Source organism: Neohortaea acidophila (genome assembly GCF_010093505.1).
Source record: "Neohortaea acidophila strain CBS 113389 unplaced genomic scaffold BDY17scaffold_11, whole genome shotgun sequence".
Taxonomy (NCBI): Eukaryota; Fungi; Ascomycota; class Dothideomycetes; order Mycosphaerellales; family Teratosphaeriaceae; genus Neohortaea; species Neohortaea acidophila.
Window position 1 is genome coordinate 23,609 of NW_022985520.1, and position 22,166 is coordinate 45,774.

The 22,166-nt window shown below is 55.6% G+C and overlaps 9 protein-coding genes across 9 annotated transcripts; 6 read left to right on the forward strand and 3 right to left on the reverse strand.

Annotated features, from left to right (window-relative positions):
* Nucleotides 1–48: 48 nt before the first annotated feature.
* Nucleotides 49–2,788, reverse strand: BDY17DRAFT_348905 (uncharacterized protein; the record flags this gene model as incomplete). Its single annotated transcript, XM_033738150.1, has 2 exons — nucleotides 49–1,000; nucleotides 1,050–2,788. The coding sequence occupies 2 exons, from the start codon at nucleotides 2,786–2,788 to the stop codon at nucleotides 85–87; spliced, it is 2,655 nt and encodes an 884-aa protein (XP_033585903.1). The 3' UTR covers nucleotides 49–84.
* Nucleotides 2,789–3,453: 665 nt separating this feature from the next.
* On the forward strand, nucleotides 3,454–7,015 carry BDY17DRAFT_303690 (uncharacterized protein). Its single transcript, XM_033734618.1, has one exon. It carries the CDS (start codon nucleotides 3,684–3,686, stop codon nucleotides 6,966–6,968), a length of 3,285 nt encoding a protein of 1,094 aa, XP_033585904.1. The 5' UTR covers nucleotides 3,454–3,683; the 3' UTR covers nucleotides 6,969–7,015.
* A 121-nt stretch (nucleotides 7,016–7,136) lies between these two features.
* BDY17DRAFT_303692 (uncharacterized protein) lies at nucleotides 7,137–11,301 on the forward strand. The gene has a single exon (XM_033734619.1). It carries the CDS (start codon nucleotides 7,143–7,145, stop codon nucleotides 11,058–11,060), a length of 3,918 nt encoding a protein of 1,305 aa, XP_033585905.1. The 5' UTR covers nucleotides 7,137–7,142; the 3' UTR covers nucleotides 11,061–11,301.
* On the forward strand, nucleotides 11,296–14,326 carry BDY17DRAFT_36602 (uncharacterized protein). The gene is made up of 2 exons (XM_033738308.1): nucleotides 11,296–12,132; nucleotides 12,187–14,326. Exons 1-2 carry the CDS (start codon nucleotides 11,629–11,631, stop codon nucleotides 14,188–14,190), a joined length of 2,508 nt encoding a protein of 835 aa, XP_033585906.1. The 5' UTR covers nucleotides 11,296–11,628; the 3' UTR covers nucleotides 14,191–14,326.
* A 135-nt stretch (nucleotides 14,327–14,461) lies between these two features.
* On the forward strand, nucleotides 14,462–16,044 carry BDY17DRAFT_327320 (uncharacterized protein; the record flags this gene model as incomplete). The annotated part of the gene is made up of 2 exons (XM_033737653.1): nucleotides 14,462–14,584; nucleotides 14,635–16,044. The coding sequence occupies 2 exons, from the start codon at nucleotides 14,462–14,464 to the stop codon at nucleotides 16,042–16,044; spliced, it is 1,533 nt and encodes a 510-aa protein (XP_033585907.1).
* Nucleotides 16,045–16,131: 87 nt separating this feature from the next.
* On the reverse strand, nucleotides 16,132–18,113 carry BDY17DRAFT_303695 (uncharacterized protein). The gene is made up of 3 exons (XM_033734620.1): nucleotides 17,426–18,113; nucleotides 16,869–17,361; nucleotides 16,132–16,818 (listed from the first exon to the last, which is right to left on the reverse strand). The coding sequence occupies exons 1-3, from the start codon at nucleotides 17,997–17,999 to the stop codon at nucleotides 16,332–16,334; spliced, it is 1,554 nt and encodes a 517-aa protein (XP_033585908.1). The 5' UTR covers nucleotides 18,000–18,113; the 3' UTR covers nucleotides 16,132–16,331.
* A 1-nt stretch (nucleotide 18,114) lies between these two features.
* Nucleotides 18,115–20,647, reverse strand: BDY17DRAFT_271508 (autophagy-related protein 22-like protein). Its single transcript, XM_033731951.1, has 3 exons — nucleotides 19,084–20,647; nucleotides 18,676–19,030; nucleotides 18,115–18,614 (listed from the first exon to the last, which is right to left on the reverse strand). The coding sequence occupies exons 1-3, from the start codon at nucleotides 20,180–20,182 to the stop codon at nucleotides 18,401–18,403; spliced, it is 1,668 nt and encodes a 555-aa protein (XP_033585909.1). The 5' UTR covers nucleotides 20,183–20,647; the 3' UTR covers nucleotides 18,115–18,400.
* Nucleotides 20,635–20,934, forward strand: BDY17DRAFT_303697 (uncharacterized protein). The gene has a single exon (XM_033734621.1). It carries the CDS (start codon nucleotides 20,642–20,644, stop codon nucleotides 20,861–20,863), a length of 222 nt encoding a protein of 73 aa, XP_033585910.1. The 5' UTR covers nucleotides 20,635–20,641; the 3' UTR covers nucleotides 20,864–20,934.
* A 645-nt stretch (nucleotides 20,935–21,579) lies between these two features.
* Nucleotides 21,580–22,128, forward strand: BDY17DRAFT_313198 (uncharacterized protein; the record flags this gene model as incomplete). Its single annotated transcript, XM_033735694.1, has 1 exon — nucleotides 21,580–22,128. The coding sequence occupies one exon, from the start codon at nucleotides 21,580–21,582 to the stop codon at nucleotides 22,126–22,128; it is 549 nt and encodes a 182-aa protein (XP_033585911.1).
* Nucleotides 22,129–22,166: the final 38 nt, after the last annotated feature.

Below are 22,166 nucleotides of genomic sequence, written 5' to 3' on the forward strand. Positions count from 1 at the left end.
GGGTTTTGTCTGCCTGAGGCATCATTATGAATGAGGCAAGAGGTTCAGCCTGGTCACACGTCGTTGGCTACAACGATAGCTATCTCAAAAAAATACCACATCCTCATCTCTCCATCCGTCTCCTTTCAACACCTCATATACGCTCTTCTCCAATCCTTCCGGTCCACAGATCAGCACCATCGCTTTTCTCTGCGCCCCATTCACCTCCCTCCCACAGTACTGCTTCAACAGTGGCCCTTCAATCCTTCCTCTCAATCCTTCCCACTCATCTGGACCCTTGGTCAGAGTATGCACAACCCTGCATCGCTCTGCACTCTTCTCCACCAACCCATCCAACTGTTCTTTGCACAAAATGTCCTCCAATCCCCGATTTCCATCCAAAACGGTACATCTAGTCTCATCTTTCGCATCCTCCATGACAGCCGCCAAGATCTGATAGATGGGTGTGATACCACTGCCCCCAGTGATCATGATGAACTCGTCTACGTGTCGCTTTGTACCATTGACGCTACACTCGCCTTCGCCGTGGTACTGAAATTTGCCCAAGGGCCCTTTGAACTCGACCGTGCCGCCAGTCGATAGGGAGTCCAGCGCTTGACTCATGCGACCGCCAGAAGGATGTGATGGGGAGTCGAAGTAGACTTTGACGAGCACTTCCATGAAGCCTCGTTTTGTCGGTGGGGAGATGGGGGTGTAAGCGCGGATCAAAGTCTCTTTGTTTTTGGACTTTGAATCGGCGAGTCGGATCATGAGATGTTGGCCGATTGGGAGGCCCAGAGTTTGGTCTTCGTGGTCGAGTTGGAAGGTGAAGATGCGAGTGTCGGGGGAAACGGAGGTGTTGGAGTGCAGAGTTGCTTTCTTCCATGAGCGTGGGTTGAGAAAGGTGGGTGTTGCTGCCGTGTCGCTTGGTGATGCTTCATTGTCTGACGTAAGGGCTGATATGCCGGCTTCGTCCAATGAGCCAATATGGTAGTCTTTCATCATTGCTTTTGCTGTTTCGCTGTCTGTGCGGTGTCAGCTTGTTGAATCATCCAGAGGGGTATGGTGACTTGCGAATAGCCATGAATTCGTCCGTGCAGTCAGTAGCAGCGACGGAGACGATGCTTTGAGCGCCGCCAGGATGCTCATTCAAGAATGCAGTCCCGTCGTAAACTTCACCATCGAGGACGAACCACGGATTCTGATCTTGATCGTGCTTGCGGAGCTCTTCAATCGTGATCGTGTCCACCACCTCGTCATTCGTCATCTTGATCTCTTGCACTTCCTCAACAGCACGCTCAGTCTCGTGCTCGCCGTCAGCCAATTCACCCCAGCGACCATTCGTAAGATCGCCGCCAGCCTTTTTCACCCGCTCCATCCATCCACCTGGCATCAATGCAGGCTGTGTCGGATGCTCGAATCGAAGCTCCTCCTCTTCTCGATGTATGACTATTCGGAACCAGGGATTGTTCATCATTCCCAAGACCGACCAGTACAAGTCGCGAGGCTGCACATTCATACTCTCGTCCATTGCACGAGCAAACACATCAGCTGCAGCTGCGAGCTCGCCAACGGCAATATCGAGCCTCCAGAAACACCAGCAGAAACTCGCTTCTTGGTTTTCGATGTCCAGTGTTCCGTCACACAACTTCTGCCTCCCGGCTTCCTTGTATCGGTCTTCTGCATAGTCAATGTCCGCTAATCTCCACGTCTTGCCTTTGTCGAGCGTGATTTCCACTCGAGTCACACGTCGGCCACCTCCTCCGTATGCATAGCCTCGGAGTGTGTAGGTCGCCTCGGGCTCTCCAATCTTCAACCGCTCATCGTGCGCAGGGTATGCAATGGCAGAATTGGTGTTGAGGTCGTAGATTGCATATCGCTCATCCGTCCACCACGACTTGTCGTTCGCCGCATCATCAGGCGATACCATGGTGGGGAGGACGCGATTGTCGTAGATGTGATACCAATTATCACTCGGGTCTTTCGTGATGATGAGTCGCTTCAACCACTTTACGCTCCTTCCGCCAATCTGCCCTGGGATGACGACGCGTAACGGCTTCCCATGATCGGGTCGCAGCACCTCACCGTTCATGCGATGGGCGAGAATCATGCCTTTGTTCGGATCCATGACCCAGTTCAGCTTGACGGATGTGCCGTAATTTCCATTAGGAAGCTCGTCGGCGCCCTCCATGCATACGAAGCGAGCGCCACGCTTGGGCTTCGCCTTGCGAATCACTTCTGCCATGGGTACGCCAGTCCACAGCGCCGTCGAGACTCCGGCCGGGCCCCAAGAGAACCCTTTTGATTTTCGCACAGCATTCTGCTCTTTGCGTCTGTTGCCGGCGCATACGAGAGTGATGGGGTAGGTGCGTTGCTCGTAGTCCTCGATGAGCTGGCGGAGGTTGAGGGTAAAAGGGTGCTCTACGAGCCCCTCCACGCTGAACTCCCAATCGGGAATCTCTTCGTCCTGGACTTGTGGCACGGGGCCGTGGTTTCGGACGTAGAATAATTCGGGGCTGGTGAGGAAGCCCTCGTCGAAGAGATCAGTGAGTGGTGCTTCGACATTGAAGGGGTGGGCTCCTGTCAATCGTATCAAGCGTGGATCTCGTGGTAGCCAACTGTCGGGTGTCTTCTCATCCTCTTTGAGGATCTGGGTTGGTTCTTTGGTTGGCGGTGGTAGTGGGTATTGCTCCTTTGACGATGTTCGTGACAGTTCAAGCTCCAATCTCTCTTCATCACTGTGTTCTGAGTCTGGTGGGGTAGGAGGCAAGTCGACACTCCTCGCCCTCTTTCTCTCCGCTAGAGCCATCTGTGTGTGGATAGGAGAAGAACAAACAGGATTATGTGACAACAGAAATCAATACACGAGGCTTTGTGCCTAGAAAGAGGACAAGTGCAACGAGATACCGATTCTTCCCCCCTGACGAACTAGACGTCGATACCCGCGGAGAAACAGCACAAGAGTTGGCTGTGCTCGTTTGCGTCACTGCACCGCCTCTGAGCGCCATGCCGTAGATTCACCGTCTGCGACTGTTATCAAGATGCGCTCCAAGGCTGGCAAGACAGGCGTGGCCAATAATCAACGGTCGATTTCCTCTTATCTGCTGGCTGACGAAAAGGGAATAGTGCGAAGTGTTCCTACCTCACAGCCTTCGATGTGAACAACTTGGCTAAGATGGTGGCCGTACAGTGCTTCTAATGGCAGGAGGGCGCTGTACTGGCGTCATCAATCACCCATCCAGCACATGCTGCCTCGCATTTGATGAATTGAAGCATGGCGTGGTAGAGGTGAGGTGGTGAAGTGAAGCCGTCTAGCGGCGACGGCATCGGCCTTACTTTTTCCCGAAGATCTTCAGCAGCCTCACTTCACTCGGCGTTCCTTATCATCGGCACTGTGTCTTTATCAGTGAACAGCGTCTCCTTATCGGGGCTTCATGGCTGGCCCAATTACACAGTCCTCGGAGAAGTAGAGGTGTCTCTTTTGCGGGCTTGCTCTTCTACACGGTCTTTGATAGGATCGCGTTCATCGCGATGCATCTCCGCGGCAATCCAATGCCCTGCAGGCGGCTTTCGGGCCCGGTTGATGCTGTAAGTGCTTGGTTGACGTATGTTGTTCACCATTTCTTTGCGACTCGTCTTTCCTTTTGGCCTCTTTGTTCCTTGGCTCTCCATTCTGCATACGTCCCTCGAAGTCGACCGAGAGGATGGGTCAACAACAGGAAGCAGGTACAGGCACATCACCTGCCGAGCAGAGCCCACGAAATGGCAAGAAGAGAGTGGTTGTTGCCGGCTTAGGAATGGTGGGGATAGCCTTCATCGAGAAGCTGTTAAAGTACGACGAAAAGAGAGGGGAGTACGAGGTGGTCGTCATTGGCGAAGAAGCTCATCTGGCATACAACCGAGTCGGCTTGACGAGCTACTTCCAGCATCGCAAAGTGGAAGATCTGTACCTCAACCCGGAGTCATGGTATTCTGAGCTACCGGAAGGTAGCTTGGAGCACCGGCTCAACACCCGTGTGACCTCGATCAACACCGAAGACAAAACGGTCGAAACGAGTAACGGCGACCATGTTCCATACGACGTTCTGGTCATCGCGACCGGATCCAATGCCATCTTGCCACGGCACACCCCCGGCCATGATGCGAATGGCGTCTTTGTCTACCGCACAATCGAAGATCTGCAGAAACTCATCGACTTTTCCGCTCAACACAAAGGCAGCGTCGGAGCGGTAGTCGGTGGAGGTTTGCTTGGCCTGGAAGCTGCCAAGGCGATGATGGATCTGGAAGAGTTTGGCCAGGTCAAGTTGATTGAGCGAAACAAATGGGTGATGAGCAGGCAATTGGACGGTGACGCCGGCACCATGGTTGTCGAACAAGTTCGCGACCTCGGGCTGGACGTCATGCTCACCAAACGCATCGGCCAGATCAACACGGATGCCGACAATAACGTCACCGGCGTCACATTTGAAGATGGCGACAAGATGGAGTGCTCATGCATCTGCTTCGCCATCGGCATCAAACCGCGTGACGAGCTTGCGCGGAAGAGCAATCTCGAGTGTGCGAAGAAGGGTGGCATCATTATCGACCCAAAGCTGGCGACCTCGGCGAAAGATGTGTATGCTATCGGCGAGTGTGCAAGCTGGAACGACCAGACGTACGGCCTGATAGCACCGGGCATCGAGATGGCCGATGTACTCGCATTCAACCTCACTCAGGCGAAAGCACACACTGTGCGACAATTCAAGAGGCCCGACTTGAGCACCAAGTTGAAATTGCTGGGAGTGAATGTGGCTAGCTTCGGCGACTTCTTTGCAGACCGCGATGGACCGAAGTATCTGCCAGCCAGACGACGTGCCAAAGACGAAAAGTCGGCATCCACGAATGGCAATACACCTGCAAGCGTCAAGGCCCTCACTTACCGAGATCCATTCGAGAATCACTACAAGAAGTACATCTTCACCGAAGACGGCAAATATCTCCTTGGCGGCATGATGATCGGTGACACCAAAGACTATGTCAAGCTGGTCGCAATGGTGAAGAACCAGCAGACGCTTGATGTGCCGCCCGGTGAATTCATCATTGGCGCCAGCAAAGATGGGGACGAGGACGGAGACGATTTGCCAGGCGACACTCAGATCTGCTCGTGTCATAACGTCTCGAAAGACGACATTGTGGAGCCGATCAAGGAGGGCAAATGCAACTCTCTGGGAGACGTCAAGTCTTGTACCAAAGCCGGCACTGGCTGCGCTGGCTGCGTGCCTCTCCTTACGAACATCTTTAACAAGACAATGGCCTCCATGGGCCAGGAAGTGAAGAATCATCTGTGTCCACACTTTGAATACTCCCGCGCCGATCTCTACAACATCATCTACGTGAAAAAGCTAGACAGCTTCCCCAGCGTGATGAAGGAATGCGGCAAGGACGAGAAGTCGCTGGGTTGTGAAGTGTGCAAGCCCGCCGTGGGCTCGATCATCGCGTCTCTATTCAACAAGCACGTCCTCGATCCGGATCGAAGACATTTGCAAGACACCAACGACCGCTTCCTCGCCAACATGCAACGCAACGGGACCTTTTCCGTCATCCCACGTATTGCGGGTGGAGAAATTACACCGGAGAAGCTCATCGTCATCGGCACGGTTGGGAAGAAATATGGCTTGTACACCAAAATCACCGGCGGACAGAGGATAGATATGTTTGGAGCGAAGAAGCCCGACTTGCCTGCCATTTGGCAGGAGTTGATTGACGGAGGAATGGAGTCGGGTCATGCGTATGCCAAGGCACTGCGTACCGTCAAGACGTGTGTGGGGACTACATGGTGCCGCTTCGGAATTGGGGATAGCGTTGGGATGGGAGTGAGGCTTGAGGAACGGTACAAGAGCATTCGCGCACCGCACAAGATCAAGGGTGGAGTATCGGGGTGTGTACGGGAGTGCGCGGAAGCACAAAGCAAGGACTTTGGCCTCATCGCGACCGACAAGGGGTACAACATCTTTGTTGCTGGGAATGGAGGCGCCACGCCGAGACATTGCGATTTGCTTGCCAAAGATGTGCCCCCAGATGAGGTCGTGCCGATACTGGACCGCTACCTGGCATTTTACATCCGGACGGCGGACAAGTTGCAGCGAACGGCGAGATGGTTGGAGAATTTGCCCGGTGGCATCAAGTATCTAAAAGAAGTGATACTCGACGACAAGCTGGGCATTTGTGCGGAGTTGGAGAAGCAGATGCAGGATCTGATTGGAACTTATTTCTGCGAGTGGACGGAAACGCTCAAATCGCCAGAGCGTTTGCAGACCTTTTCCCAATTCGCCAACACCAGCGAGCGCGCCGATGGGATTGAGAAGGTGGAAGAGCGCGATCAATCCCGGCCTACCTTTTGGCCAAAGGAATCGGTCACGGAGGATTTCCGAGGTACTAAATGGAGCAATCTCAGCTGGCAGCCGCTGGCGAAGAGCGAGCAGTTTAGTGATGCGCAAGCCGGGTCGAGTGTGGCCGTGAAGCGCGGCGATACGCAGCTCGCCATCTTCAAGGTCAAGGGAAAGTACTACGCCACGCAGCAGATGTGTCCACACAAGCGGGCGTTCGTCCTCAGCGATGGGCTCATCGGTGACGACAACGACAAGATGTGGATCAGCTGTCCTCTGCACAAGAGAAACTACACTCTCAACGGCGAAGAGGCGGGCAAGTGCAAGAATGACGAGGCAGTCAACATTGCCACATTCCCCGTTGAGGCGCGAGAGGATGGAATGGTGTATGTGAAGCTGCCGCCAGTGGAGGAATTAGACGCTGTGCTGGGAACGCAGAAGTGGTTGGTGAGGAGGGAAGGCGAGGAGAAGCCTTTTGAGCAAATGGATCGCAAGTTGAAGCCTGTCATGAAGGGGAGGAAGGGGGTGTCTGCAAGTCATCTTCCCAACGGGCTAGGAGCGCAGGGCAAGGTGCAGGCGATTTTGGTTGGGGGAGAGCGTGGGTCGAGTGGGATTGATTGGTAGTGTGGACACGACCATTTCTTACGCATATCAAAGGAAGTGTCTTGGTTAGATGTGCGGTGCATTCGTCTCGTTCGCCTGCCTTGCTGCATCCGGGCCGGCCCGCTTGCGCGTGAAAAGTGATTGGAGGAGCCGGACAGGGACGAATCATAGACACATTTCTCAAGTCGCCTGCAGATGAGCACCTTTACCATCTCGCCCCTCCGTCCATTCCTCGACCGCCCGCTCTCCTTTACCGAATCTACCCTCGCCGTCTATCGATGTTGGATTCCCACAAACTTCTCTCGCCGAGCCTGTGGACAACGACTGGACGAAGAGTGCTGTACTGCTAGCATTGCCACATCGAGTGGCATGCTAGAGCGCGCTACGGCATGCCTCAAACCCGGAGTCGCTCGCGAGTCCTTCAAATGCACTTCGGGCGCGCCGAGGAGCCGACGCATGCTTCATTCGAGCTTCTGGGAGCACGCAGCGCAAGATCTCGACCTTCCACCTTGGGCTCTCTGGGGACATCGCGTGCCTTCTGGTCTGCCGTTGGGAAGAGGCGATAGCGATAGGGGAACGGGAAGGAAGAGCCAGAACAGAAAGAGCGATACGACAACGGAAGGGGTGTTTTTGGATTTCTTGTACCCGCCGCAAGCTCTTGCGGTGCTACAGCGTGCGAATGGACAGCAATGGCAACGATGGGAGAGACGTAATGCTAGGCGGTTACCAGAAGGCTTCGTCGTGGCGTCGCGAGGGTATGCATCCAGGCCTCGTTTGCGGAATAGCCGAACAGAAGAGAGCGATGGCGTGGTGACGGGTCGCGAAACATCGAGAACCGCAGACGATGAGGGAGGCGCACGCTACAAGCCGTTCTCAGGCACAGTCAACGATGAACCGCCTGTCAAGAGACGACAAGATCCTGAAAGATTGCGGGATCTAGAGATACTACGAGGTCCACTTGCGAAAAGGGAGCCTTCAACAGCGGATTCGTTCGCCGCCACACCCTCGGATTTGATGGAAAGCGAATTGGCTTCTCAGACGTCTGGAGCCACTGGTGTTGAAGGTCTTCGCCATGTCATGCTTCTCAGCAGGACTGGACAGGCGAAGAACAGTGCGGAACTCGTCAAGACAGCCATCAACATCTACGACTCCCTCGATGAAGCCAATCGCGACGATGTCCGACTACGAAGCGAACTACTCAAATGGCTCAGTGTGCAACGCCAGCTGACGGCAAAGCGGAAATGCATTGCCTTGTATGCGAAGCTTTCTCCAGAGCACCGGACACTGGACATCTATCGAGCCGTGGCATCTGCCCGTCTTGCCCAAAACCAGGACTCTGCTGTGCCCAAAATCCATCGAGAGGCTCTGCGGAATGTTGAGAATGGTGACCAGCTATCGTGGTCGTTCTTCGCTTACGCCGTCGACAAGGCCAACTGGTCGATGGCCATCGAGACGTGGAAGACTCATCACGAACACTGTGTCAGCACAGGCGAGGAGCATCGTCTTGACGTATTTTGGCTGCATGTCGCCGAGATATCTGAACTCTTCCCCAAGGCAATCTCGTTTGCTCAGTTCCTTCGGACACCCAACGGATCACGGGTTCTCGTGGAAGAGGAGACTCGAAAGTTCTGCGCATCATTCTTCAAGGAGGCCTTGACCCAGGAGTTTCTGCACGGAAAGGTCGCTCCATCCATCAGCACCCGCTCGCCGCTCCACTCTGTTCCCCGAAGAACAATTCGACGTCTCCTGAGTGATGTCTCCCGTGCCGAAAGCCATGCAGCATCGCTCTTTGGGGACATCCTCCGGGCAATACTGCACTCAAAGTCTAAGGCAAAGTACGCGCAGCTTCACCACGTTGTCTCGTTCATATATGCAAAGTACCGAAAGATGCCAGACGCTCTCCTCCCGGAGGACACCTTCAAGATGTGGCTTGACCGATTGACGGAATATGCCGACAGTGGAATTGAGGCTCGGATGAAGACCGCCAATGTTTCGATTAAAAGCCTCGTCAAGGAATGGGAGAGATGCTACGTGCGGGTTGACAGAGGTGGCATCAAACGTCTCATGATGTATTATGCGAAACGAGGACTCATCAAGCCATACGAGAAGTGGCTTGCCTATCTCCGCGAACACCATCCCGAGTATTCCGAGCAGAAAAGTGCGCTGTGGACGATGATTTGGGTGCATGCGAACCGCGCCGATCTGGATCGGGCGCAGCAAGCATTTGCCGAAGTCAGCAGGGCTGCCGCGGAGCACGGAGAGGAACCCGATACGAAGTGCTGGAACATGCTACTACTGGCTCATGGACGAGCGGACGATTTGAAGGGCGCTTTGGTCAATCTTCAGAATCACATGCGAAGCGGCGGGCGAATCCCGGATGCCTATGCCGTCAATACCGTGTTGTGGTTGCTAGCCCGCCGCGGCGATGTGGCGGGCATAGAGGATCTGTTTCGTCAGTACGACCGTCTCTCGGGGCGTGATCGAGACATCAATCATCTCGGAGCCCTTTTGACCGCGCACATCAACAACGATGACATCAAAGCCGCCGAGGTCGTGCTCTCTGAAAACCTTGCAGGCATCCGCACGGATGAAAGCCACGGACCGCTCGTGGGGTTATTCAACATTCTGTTGACTGCGTACGCAACCCGTGGTGACCTTGCCTCTTTCGGGCATATTCATCGTTGGATGGAGCAGGAGAAGATTCGCCCGAATGCTAATTCGTATGCCGCGAAAATGCAAGCACTGGTCTTGCTTCGCCGACCGGACGAAGCTTATGGCATCCTGAATCGTGTCCTTCCTCGAGAACAAATCAAGCCTACCGCCTTCCACTATGCGATTCTCATGGGAGGGTATGTCCGCATTCGACAGCCGAGTCGGGCGCTCGAAGTCTACCAGCACATGATGGAGCGGCGCGTGGCCTCCACTGCGAGCACAAACATTGTACTTCTGCAAGCAAAAGCCATGATTGAATATGACCAGAATCGACACAAGTTCGACGACGAGACCGCGGCGCTGGAGAACACCATCAAGCTGCTCAAGACGTTTATCCGCCAGGATGCCCTCCTCCCTCCCCGACATCCCAAGCAGGGCTTGCGCGGCTCTTCCTTTGACCTCGGGGAGGAGAGTCAAGCAGCGCACTTTGACTTTCTGATTTCTCTGCATGGTCGGCAAAGATGCTTCCAGGCGGTGCATGAGCTGCAGCGGCAGTACCAAAAGACGGTGGAAGAGACGGGCAAAGGGCTTGATGCTCCCCCGATTCGATTCCTGACAGCGCTCGCGGCGGCACAGTTTACCAGTGGGGACTACGGGAGTCTTCGGGAGTGTTGGCGACTGGCAAAGGAGCAAGCTGACCGGCACACACCGCTGACTCCTGTGCCGCGACTTCAGGCCTTGCGGGAGGTGGACAGTGACCTGCTGGCATTGCAGCCTCCGCCGGAGTTGAAGAACACAGAGGAAGATGTGGAAGAATTGGCAGAGGAGAGCACTTCCCAGCAGGATGCAGAGATCTTGCCTCTTACAGCGCAGCAAGAGCTTCCTCCGCCCGCGCCCGGCCGTCGTCACGTCCTCTCTGGAATCCTTCGCTGGTATCTCAACTCCCTCTCTCGGCAAAATCGCATGCTCGACGCAATCGCCACCGTCACCCAAGTCCTTCAACAAGGCTACGCCCTCACCAACACGACATGGAATGACTTTATCAAACTCCTGTGCGAAGAAAAGCCGCCTCTGTCATTACTCGCCTTTGTCTTGACTGAGCGCTTCCTGACACCCAACTTCCCCGGCTGGGCGCGCAGGACCGAATATCCGGCGAAGCCCGCCGCCATTGCGCTCGGCAGGCAGTACATGAATGCGCGCAACGTATCGCAGCGCGCTCTGATGCCGCAGTACGATACCGTGGTGATGCTCGCCGGCGCTCTGGCCCAGATGCGCGTGTCGGAGGCGATGGGCAGCTGGCAAAGTAGCGCGTCGGATGTCTGGGAAGCGGAGGAGCTGGAGAAGTATCGGGGCACTGTAGAGCAGATCCGCACGAGAGCCCCAATGACCTTTGCCGTTGTGCAGAGCTTGCCGAGGGTGGCGGATAAGTTGCAGGCGGAGGCATTGGGGGTGGAGATGTGAAGATGTGGGAGTCTCTACTCTTTGTACGTATCGTGTATTCAAGCGGTCGAAGCTGTTGTGCATTAAGTCTGTCTGAAGTCACGACGAAATGCATTGTACGGTACGCTTCGTCAGTGGTCCAATTCTGGTCATGTCCCGAAGCGCGCAGGTGATTGGACGTCAGGCGGCTCGCGACGGAGAGCCCGGGATTGCCGACACCTCCGACGGATGGAGGAGTAAGGATGAGGGAGAACAGAGGTTCTGTTACATACCTTATATCGGGGCAGGTACAAGAGCTCATGTACCCATTTTCCGACATTCTAACTTTTGCCATCCGGGTGGGTGGCGTGGCTTGCGGCCAAAGCGGCACCTCCGGTTGCGTGCAGTTCCAAGTGCCCAGGTTCTGGAGCGCATGGTGGCGCCATCACGTTCCTCATCCTCTCATCTCTGCCCACTTATTGTGTACACACGGCGATTCGTTTCTGGGCGGCGGTTTGCGGTTCTTGCTGAATGTATCATTACTCCGCCGATGACGAGCATGTTCCGACGCTGGGGCAGCAGGCCGTAGCACGCACGCAGAACCGCCGACATGGACGAGAAGAAGGGGAATGACCGGAGTGAGCCCTTGCCAACCGATACGTCCTCGCCCACTGGCCATGATCTACTCCACCCCGCCGCGCATCAAAGGCACTGGGAACACACTCTCCAGGGTGCGCAAGAGTGGTTCAATCAACACGCGCCGCACGCACGCCGGAAGAAGCGGCGGTCCTCACTGATCCTGCACCGCATGCAGACGGGAAAGCGATGGTGGAAATTTACGCTGCGGCCGTGGGACGATGACGAGTATCAGGATTGGTGGTTTGCAGGCACGGCCATCCCGCTGCTGGCGGCGACCATCGGTCCGCTGGCCAACGTCTTCTCCATCGCCGCACTCGTGACCTACTGGCGCATGTGCGTGGTGGAAGCCGTGAGCGATTATGCTGCGGCGGCCAAGTGCGTGTGGGATGGGAATCCAAACTCGCTCGTGCTGGACCTGAATGGGCATTACTACCCCGATCCGTCGTGGTGCATCCATTTGAACATTGTCTCGCTGGTAAGACTCCACGTCTTGATGGCAAAGACGGCGCTGACGCGAGGTCTGGAACAGGTTGCGGGTGTCGTGGGCAACTTCTTCCTGCTGTGCAACTTCACCGGCCGCATCCGGTATATCATCGCTCTGCCTGTCACCATCCTCATGTGGTACGTGGCAACCGGCATCCTGATCGGCATCGTCTCCGCCATGGCTACACAGGTCGCGCCACACTCGCCTCAACAGATCTACTCTGAAGGCTTCTGGTATGCGGTGCTGGCGGCCGTGCTATACTTTATCAGCTCCATGATGCTCATGATCAACATGCTGGGGTATTTCCTCGGCCACTACCCGCAGCACTTCAACTTGACCGATTCTCAACGCACTCTCATCCTGCAATCCATCCTATTCTTCGTCTGGCTGGCCGGTGGAGCGGCCGTCTTCTCGACCGTCGAAAGCGCATATGGGACCGATCCGAGTCAGAACTGGAGCTACGTCAACGCCCTCTACTTCTGTGACGTGACCATTCTGACCGTTGGCTTTGGAGATTTGTACACCACTAGCAACCTCGGCCGCGGATTACTCTTCCCGTATGCCATCGGCGGCATCATCATGCTGGGTTTGATGGTGTCGAGTATAGCCAAGTTTGCGAGCGAGATTGGGTCGACAAATATCGTGAGGAAGCATACAGAGATAAGTCGGGCCAAAACCGCGGGCCGAACCATCACCAGCTCGTTAGATCTCGACCGCGATCGCGCACCCACCTTTGCCACGGACGCCTTTCCTACCATCTCCGCTCCCAGCAATCCTCACGATCGCTCCCGAGACACGGCAATAGCATTTGCCGACGACAGTGCCCAACCTGCGCCACGGGAGAATCTCACGCTGCGCAAGGTCGCCAGTCTCGTCACAAAGGCCCCCGGCCAACGCAAGCCGAAATTGCTCATCCTGCGCGAGGAGAGAGACCGCTTCAACGCCATGCGGCACATCCAAATGAACACGGCAAAGTTCAAGAATTGGTATGCGCTCGGGGCGTCCATCACCGCCTTTGGCATCCTCTGGTGTGTGGGCGCGGTGGTGTTTTGGCGGGCGGAGCGTGTCATCCAAGGCATGACCTATTTTGAAGCGCTCTACTTTTGCTACGTCTCGCTGCTGACGATTGGGTATGGTGACTTTGCGCCGCAATCCAATGTGGGCCGCCCGTTTTTCGTGCTGTGGTCGCTCATCGCCGTGCCCACGATGACCATTCTCATTTCCGACCTGGGCGCGACGGTGATTAACAAGTTCAAACGTGGGACATTTCGGGTCGCCGACTTTACCCTCCTGCCGAGATATGGCGTGTGGCGGGAGTGGCTGGACAAGCATCATCGCTTTCGCCGGTGGTTGCTGGAGCGCAAGCAGGCGAAAGAAGAGCGAAAGAGGTTGGAGGCTGGCTTCCAAGTGGGACCCGAGTTGGAACACCGAGAGTCGCACGGCCCCACGATTGAAGACCTGGCCGCCAAAGAACCAACGAGACCGCAGCTGGCGAAAAAACTGACGACCAAGATCCGGCAGGTGGCGGAGGAGATGAAGCGCGAGCCGAATAAGCGGTATTCGTACGAGGAATGGGTGGAATTTACGCGGTTGATTCGCTTCACTGCGCGGCACGATGAGCACGGCATGATCCTGAGGGGTACGGCGGAGGAGGAAGAGGAGGACTTGATTGAGTGGGATTGGATTGGCGAGGACAGTCCGCTGCTGGCCAAAGTGGGCGAGCCGGAGTTTGTGCTGGATCGATTGTGCGAGAGTATGCATCGGTTGATTCGTGCTGTTGCGAAGGTGCAAGCGGAGGAGGCGGAGGGGAAGGAGGGAAAGATGCCGGTGAGGCCTGTTGGGGGGAGGCCACAGAATTCGGAGGAGGATGATGATGATGATGACGATGATGATGATGACGGTGGGTTGGAGCGGAGGAGTCTGGGGTATACCACTGACAGGGACTCGATGGATGGTGTCGATCCGCTGGATGTCCGGCAGTGCAGGAGGGCCACCACGGCTGAAGGACCCTCGTCTCTTCCGTCGACTGCTTCTTATTCGGGTGGGTGAGTTGGGTTGGAACTGGACCAGAAGCCTGTGACGTCTTGGCGGTTGCTACGAGAAAACCGCTGTTGCATGAGACAAACAGTTGTGTACTCACCCTGCATTTGCCAGACAATGTCGGGAGGTTGAGTGGGAGGCAACACAAACACGGCTCATCTGCGTGTGCGGCAAGCTTCCCAAGCCGCGAGTGTTTGTGCTTCTTCCCAACTCTTTTCTCGCACATCCGCCATCGTCTTCCACCCGACAAACCCTCCACCCACCATCAACATCGCGCAGCATGGCGCCCCGCATGGACGCAGCCATCAACATCGTCATCTGCGAGCGTTCCGACTTTGCGGACCACCTGATGTATGAGAACAAGTCCATCCTCATCACACTTCCCAACGCTACCGCTCTGAGCGTGAGTTCCCTCCCTCTCTCCTGCGTGTACATCCGCTAACTCTGCCACAGCAATACGCCAACACCCTCCTGGAAGAACTCAGCCTTGATCCCACGACACACTCCGTCAAAGTCCACATTCCCAACGACTGCAACCTCGCCGTGCTCTCCAAATGGCTTCGACGTGATCCCTCGTACCACCACCGTGACGCCAAGGGCAACGCCGTCATCGTGGCTGAAGTCATGAAGCGCAATGTTGCACCATCGCCGCCAGCCTCCTCTCTCCCTGACATTGCTCCTTCCAACACAACTGCCGATGCAGACAACGCAAACTCCATAACCCTCCCCACACGGCCATCACGCAAGCGCAACGCTGCTGTTACCTTTGCCGATGACCTACCCCTCCGCGCTATCCGCCCTGCAACGCCCAAGAAAGGTCAGATACAAGCCCAGCTCGATCCTCAGTGCCACTACATCCGCATTGGCGTGCCAAACGGCACCACCTCCGTCACCGACGGCAACGGCATCCCCTGCACCGAAGTCATCGTGGCCGAGGTGCCCATAAAGGCCAACCGCTCTCCCGAGTCCATCAACTTCCGCCACGTTGAAAGCTGGTACATCGGCGGCATCACTGTCGGATACTGCGCGCTGGGAAACAAGTTTGACATTGATGCCACTCCGCAACCCTACACTGCTGATCACGGCCTCGACTACAATGCATGTACTACTAGACAAGCCATCACGCCTATGCTGATTGGGATTGTCGACGGCTTCCACACGCCTGTCTGGATCGAGGCGGATCCGCCACGAAAGCGGCGCAACTCCAAAATGGCCGAAGTCAAGACGATCGAGCAAGCCATTGATAAGAAAGTCAAACAAGCCAAAAAGGAGGGAAAGCCCTACCAGACCGGAGAGAGGGCGCTGATGCTCACCCGTCTCGCCGTCCGAATGCCGACATACGCTCCCTACGCCTCCAAGCCCTCTCCACTTCCATCAAAGACCCACAGCACAGCACGCATTGACGCTGTTGTCTTCTTCAGAAACATGATGGGAAACAAAGCGTCGCGGAAGCTTGACACGGCCGTACAAGTGTCTCTGGACCACGATGAAACGCTCGCGACCTTTTGCGACTGGGTGGAGACAGGCGATCCGCTCTCCCGCCGCTCCTCTGCTACTTCTTCCGCCGACAGCAGCCGCAGCAGCCAGTCAACCAGTGGCGTCGCCGGCTTTGCTGGCCTAGAGAGCCTCCTTCCGGCTGGCCTGGCGCAGACACCCACGGAGTACGAAGTCTGGGTGTTGCCGCACAGTCGGGAGGGGAGTGTGGAGATGTTTCGCTGGCGCGGGCTGGACGGGTGGACGGCAGGGGACTTTCTCGATGAGGTCGTGGTGAAGGGCGGTGGGGGAAGGAGGTTGTGGGTGGAGGTTCATGTCATGGCGGGGAAGGAGACGGTGGGTGGAGGCAAGAAGAGGAAGACTGGTTGAGGGGAGGGTGAGCGCGGTTACGCTGCCCATTAGGTAGATCTCCATAGCGAAGAAAAGCAGCGAAGATGCTGTATGTTTGCCAAACAAGCCTCGAAGCAGTTACATTAATCTGAGAGAGATCACCGGTCGGCAGCACTGCGATCTCGTAACTTCTTGCCTGTCCGCTTCTTGCGCTGCCTGTCGGGATCATCTCTTGCGCACGCAAAGGAACGAAGGCGCTCTACGGTTGTCAAACGCCTGAGGAAAAGAGTCAGAGATGCAGGAGAGGAGAGTAGTCATCACCGCTACTATGCCTCTACACCCACTAGCTTATACCCGCCAACACAGCCGCGCTGGAACAATCCATCGGGATCGACTGCCCTACCCACACGCTTCAGCAATGCCACGTTCTCCGCCCCGTAAGACAGAAAGGGACTAGTCGAGGTATTGGGACACCAATTCACGTAGCAAAAATCGTCCGCCATTCCCCGGTCAGCTGCGTAACGCCGAATCGTGTCCAGCGCCGTCTTTGCCGTCTCATTGACATGCATATCATCTAGCGCCTGCTCCCAGACGCCGGCAAACAGTACCACAACCAGATTTTCGGTGCGATTTTGCAGACCCAGGACATTGTCCCGGCCTTTTTGCATGGACGAGGCATGAACTGGTTGGAAGACCAGAGTCCACGTCATCCCCTTGACTTTCTTTAGACGTCCAATCTTCTCCTCGAAGACCTTGTGGGCGAATTGCAGTGTCGCGAGATCGTTCTTGATGACTGTGGACATGTGCAGCTTACTGCACAGCGATCAGTATGAATCCCCGGACAGAGACCGAGCATGACAAACCGTGGTCGTGCAGGAGCAACGCTATCCAGTTCCTCCGTAGCGCTCGTGAGAGAGCGAATCTTGGTCGTGCTCCACAGCCGGCCAATCGATTTGAATGGTTGCCAGAATGTGGGCCATACCTCGGGCTTGGTGTACATTAGATGCAGGGAGATGATTCGAAAGCCGACTTTCTGAAGCCAGGTAATACAAACGAGCGGACCGGCTGCATACTCGTCAAAGGTCTCAAGCGACCGGTGGAATGCGTGAAGCGTTTGATCGATCTTGCTAGACGACATGTAGAGAAAGCCGCCCCAGAGCTTGCCATTTGGAAATACTCGCAAGGTGAAGTTCGTGACGATACCGAAGTTATTACCACCGCCTTTGAGAGCGCGCCACAGGTCGTGATTGTGTTGCTCAGAGGCTGTGGTGGTCTCGCCAGAAGCCAGCACGATTCGATATTCGGCGACGTTATCGCAAACAAAGCCCTTGCGTGGACTGTAGAATGAGTAGCCGCCTGGATGAAACGTCAGCTTCTTCTGTAGCCGCTCAATCCTCCGGTAAGGCGTTGTCCGTCTCACCTCCTAATGTCAGTCCACCGACGCCAACATCGCCGTTCCTTCCGCCGACGACAGCGAGGCTTAGAGGGTCGAGCTTTCGCGAGACATCGACCCATTTCGCACCGCCGCCAACAGATACAGTCGATCGGTCGGCAGATAGTTCAACATGATTGAGAAGACTCAAGTCAACGACAACGCCACCTGCAGCGTTGGAAAAGCCGGGTATAGCAGAATGGCCCGCACCGCGCACGGCGAACTTGAGCGGTTCCCGGCCCTGAGAAATAGCCTGTGTGAAATGATCATTGATAATCTTTACGGCGATGGAGACTTCGGCATCGGTTCGCGGTTTGACGACGCACTCGGGCACGATCTCACGCTGCTGGTCAGCCCAGTAAGAGTCCACGGAGGCTGCGAATTGGGACTGGCCCTCTGTGGACACGCTTTCAGGCAGGTCCTCAAGCAACGCAGCGCTGACTGCGCTCAGTGGGGTGTTTGGTGCTTGCAGACGTGCATCTGCGGCGCCGCGGCTATGGGCCCATACTGCCCAAGACCCAGCTACGATAGCCACGGCGATCAACAGCGTAAGCAGTTCCATAGGGGTGGCATTTCAAACAGACCGATTAAGCAGGTGGTATAGCTGGCTATTCGTTCCCGGCTTTGTCGACTTATGAGAGTCTTCCGAGGAAGGGAGTCATTGAGCGCGGTAAAAGATGAGGTGTAAAGGCGAGAATGCGGGGAAGTATTTGCAGCCCGTCTCCCGATAATCATGACAAACGTGCCCCCATTGCCACGAAGTAGCCCTCTCGGATGCAGGGGAAAGATCTCGGCCACACAATCATTCCTCTTCGGCTGACCTGGTGCACTGCCATCACTCCCCGTCATCCTCCGCGTTTCTGTACCTCAATACCACCATCAGATCTCTTTCCATCTTAGTGGCAGCTTTCAAACGCCTCGAGACCGAACCCCAATATGCGCAGTCGATATCTCTTGATTAGACTAGTCTTCCTTCTCTGCCTCCTTGGTGTCGACCGTAACAGACGGGTTCCGCTCCTCAACCTCCACCTGGATATCTCCCCGCTGTCCGTAGGATTTGTACAAATCGTCACGCTCGCGCTCCAAGAACTTGGCACAATCCTGCTTCGCTTTGTCGACATTGACGAACAGAAGCAAGCCAAGACCAAGCAGGCTGAGGAACAACGGGAACCAGAATCTGTGGGCAGTCAGGACACAGGTCAAACGCACAACATCGCCGTTTCATGCAACCAACTTACCCAGCGTTGTTGTTCCCTTTGGCATCGTCAATGATGGCTCCAGAGATGAAGGGTCCGACAAACGACGAAGTCTTGCCGACGGTATTGAACAAGGCGAAAAAGATGTACATTTTGGGGGCCGGCGACACCTCCGCCATCAGCGTGGTCGAGTATGCCTGCCAGGCGGCAGAAGCGCCACCAATCCATGCCTGAAACAGCCAGAATTCCCATTCGTGATGGAAGCCGATTGCGTTTGTCCAAATACCGATAATTCCCCAGATGTTGACGGCAATAGTCGGGACAGTGTTCCAAATGAACATGGTCTTGGGCGTGATCTTCCACTTCTTCTGGATGCAAATCTGGACAAGGACACCAACTGCGGGGTTGCGTGTCAGCATTCGGCGAAAAGAGGGGGGGAGATCAACGTACTGCCCGTGGTCCCATACACCACAGCGTAGAGGCCAGAGTATTTCACGGTGTCAAAGTTGATGGTGTTGTTCTGCAGGATCTGTACGATGTTGCCCGAAGTAGAGCTGGCATCCGCAAGGCAGAAATAGGCCAGGATGTAGAGGAACGTCTGCTTCAAGTGTGCCACATTCTTCGCGGCTTCCCAGATCTGCTTGGGTCCCACAGTAAGCCAGCTGGTATTGTCCGGCAGCCTCGAGCCTGGTCGGTGTTGGTCAAGAAGAAACCATGGGATAGACGTGAGGATGAAAATTCCACCAAAGTACGCAGTCACGACGCCGAAGATCCGGTCATTCTCCGGGATGGTCTGATACCCAATACCATACGAGATGGCGAGGGCCAGGAGGATGAAGGCAGTGCTGCCCAGGCCGGAGAAGACGTAGGTCCAGTTGGACAGCCTCGAGCGTTCCAGGCCGTCGAGCTGATTGTGCTCCGCGGGAGTCTTGGTGCCTTCCAACACTTGTCTTTCCGATTCTTGCATCTGAGGCAGATCGCGAACGATGCTGGGGTAGGCAGCGAAGTAAAAGGAACCAGTAACATTGACTGCGACGTTGCCTAGCACATAGAAGCCAGACACGAGATTCCATTGAGAGGGTTTGCTGAATCCAAGGAAGGCGAAGGAGGCAGCGATGGCAATGATTGTCCAGACGATCAGAATCCAGGGGCGCCAACGTCCATAATCTGCATACGGTCCAATCACCAGCAGAATGACAACCTGGACCGCAAAGATGATGCCATTGAGGTCGAGAATAAAAGCACTCGTCGAGGTCTTCGAAGGCCAGTCCAGGTATCCGCTCGGGTGGGCAGACTCGACCAGTTGTTGCTGCAGACCGCCCGCATAATTGCCCAGGCCAACCCCGGTAGCACCCAAGTTGTACAGCGCAAACGCCCAGTACTCCCGAGGGGTGGTGGTTTTCCGCGTGCCGTCGCCAACCTCGGGAATGATGTACTCTTGCTCGATAATGGCATATCCGGCGCCCTGATTTCTCGGGCCGTCCTCGCTTGAGCCATTGTGGTCGGAATACACCGCGCTTGCAGTCTTGTCATCAGTGACTTCGGCCATGTCGAGACGTGTGGGATATGCAAAGAAGCCTTGCCGAGAGAGCTTGTTTTCTCGGCGCCGAGACGCCTTTACATATGTCGGCCATGGTGGCAGGCTGACATGCGCCAGGGTCCGGTCCTGGTTACGTAGCGGGGTAGCATCCCGAGATTCTTGCCGTGGGAATGGCGATCACGCAATAATTCCAACGACCATCGCTACCAGTTCCGGGCTAGTTCGCAGAGTCTGTTGCGCTGTCGAGATAGCATTTTACGGCAATGGCGGGATTTCACTCCACTTCCACGGGAGAAACATGCAAGGTGAGATGCTGACCAAGCGAACAGAGGGCAGCGCTGAGTGTGGTTCTTCTTGTGGGAACCATAACCGGAGCGGAAGAAACAGTTCGCCAATGACAGCATGAGCGGGTGGAGTAGAAGAAGCTTGCGCCAGCTGAGGTCGCCAACGATCACTTTCGCCGCAGGTATGGACGTTGCATTGAACATTACGCTCGGATTTTGCGCAATCTGCCACTTTCTCCATTTTGGGCAGGCAATCCCGCACCCGGGCATGACTGTTGTCAGAATGGCGAGGATACGCCGTGCAATCCAGACTGGAGTGTTGCTAGAGGCTGCTGAGCTCGCATGGTGCATCGTAGATTCCATTTGCCTGACATTCTCCGCTTCCCCGCCGAGACTTGCCCGATGAGATGAAGGTCATAGACTGAATGTGTGATTTGTTCGAATGTGCTGGAGATGGAAGTGCGCTGGAAGTTGGGGTGAAGTTGGAAGAGAGTTGGGTGCTGGTGGCTCGCAAGGCTCGTAGGGCTCGCAACTTCGAACTCGTCCTGACTTTTAGTCATTGCTTGCTAACCTCAGCCTGTTAACCAGCAACAATCGATGTGGGCCTCTTTTCATCACAGGCTCAGCTACATATCGCTTACGGCGGATGACGGTCTGCGCATTATCCCCGTCCCGCCACGAGCTCCTCTCCCGCGGCGACCTTCTGCTCTGGACACTTGTAATGTAAACAGACGCGGTCGAAGCATGAAGGTTTGTAGAAACTCCAGTCAATCGCGCGGAGGCTGACAACGTGGCGTCTACCACACCACCCTGCATTCCACCACACCTGTACTCTCGCGCCATCTCACTTGCAAAGCACCAACAGTCCGTCGAACCCACCCATTAGCGTTGACAGTCAAGCTTTCTGGTGCCCGACGAGCAGACGTAGGTTTGCTGCACATACCGGAAGAGGAAGTTGCACCACGATATGCATGCAAGAGGTCACGATGCGAGCTCTGAGCTGCGTCGAGTATAAAACATGTCGCCGTCTCGCATTACGTCCGACACTTCCCCGTTCACCGAGTCTCCGTGAATCCCAAAGCTCCCCAGATCGAATTCAGCACTCAGCCTCCCACACCAGCCATGTCCAAAGCATACACCAAACCCGCCTACGTAGTGCACAACCACTTCGGCAAAGAGACGCGCGAACACCCCGCGCTACGCTTCATCGAAGCCCTAGCGCAATGGTTCGACCAGCCGGACCACAGCAACAAAGAAGACTTCTTCGTCGACTCGTGGTCCATCAAAACGCCCGACGGCGAGCACTGGGATGAAGGGCTGGAGAGCTACGAGGACGCCATCGAGAAGTTTTACAAGGGCCCATTTGCGAAGTATAAGCATAATGTGTTTACGCTGATCGCGATTGAGTCGGAGGATGGGTACGATACGTACACGCAGGCGAATGTGGCGGCCAATCTTACTGGCAAGGCGGCAAAGGGAGAGCAGAAGGTCAAGGATTCGCATGGGGAGGAGTGGGATGTGCTGGTGCCGGTGTTCTTTCATCACGAGCTTGTCAAGGTGCCCGGGGCGCCGCATGAGGGGTTGAAGTGCAGCCATGTGAAGATCTTCAAGGACACGGGCGTGGTGAATGCTAAGCTCGAGGCGCGAGGCGAGAAGGGTTCGGTGTACTGAGCATTGATGAAACCGTCTCGGAAGGCTGACGGACACTT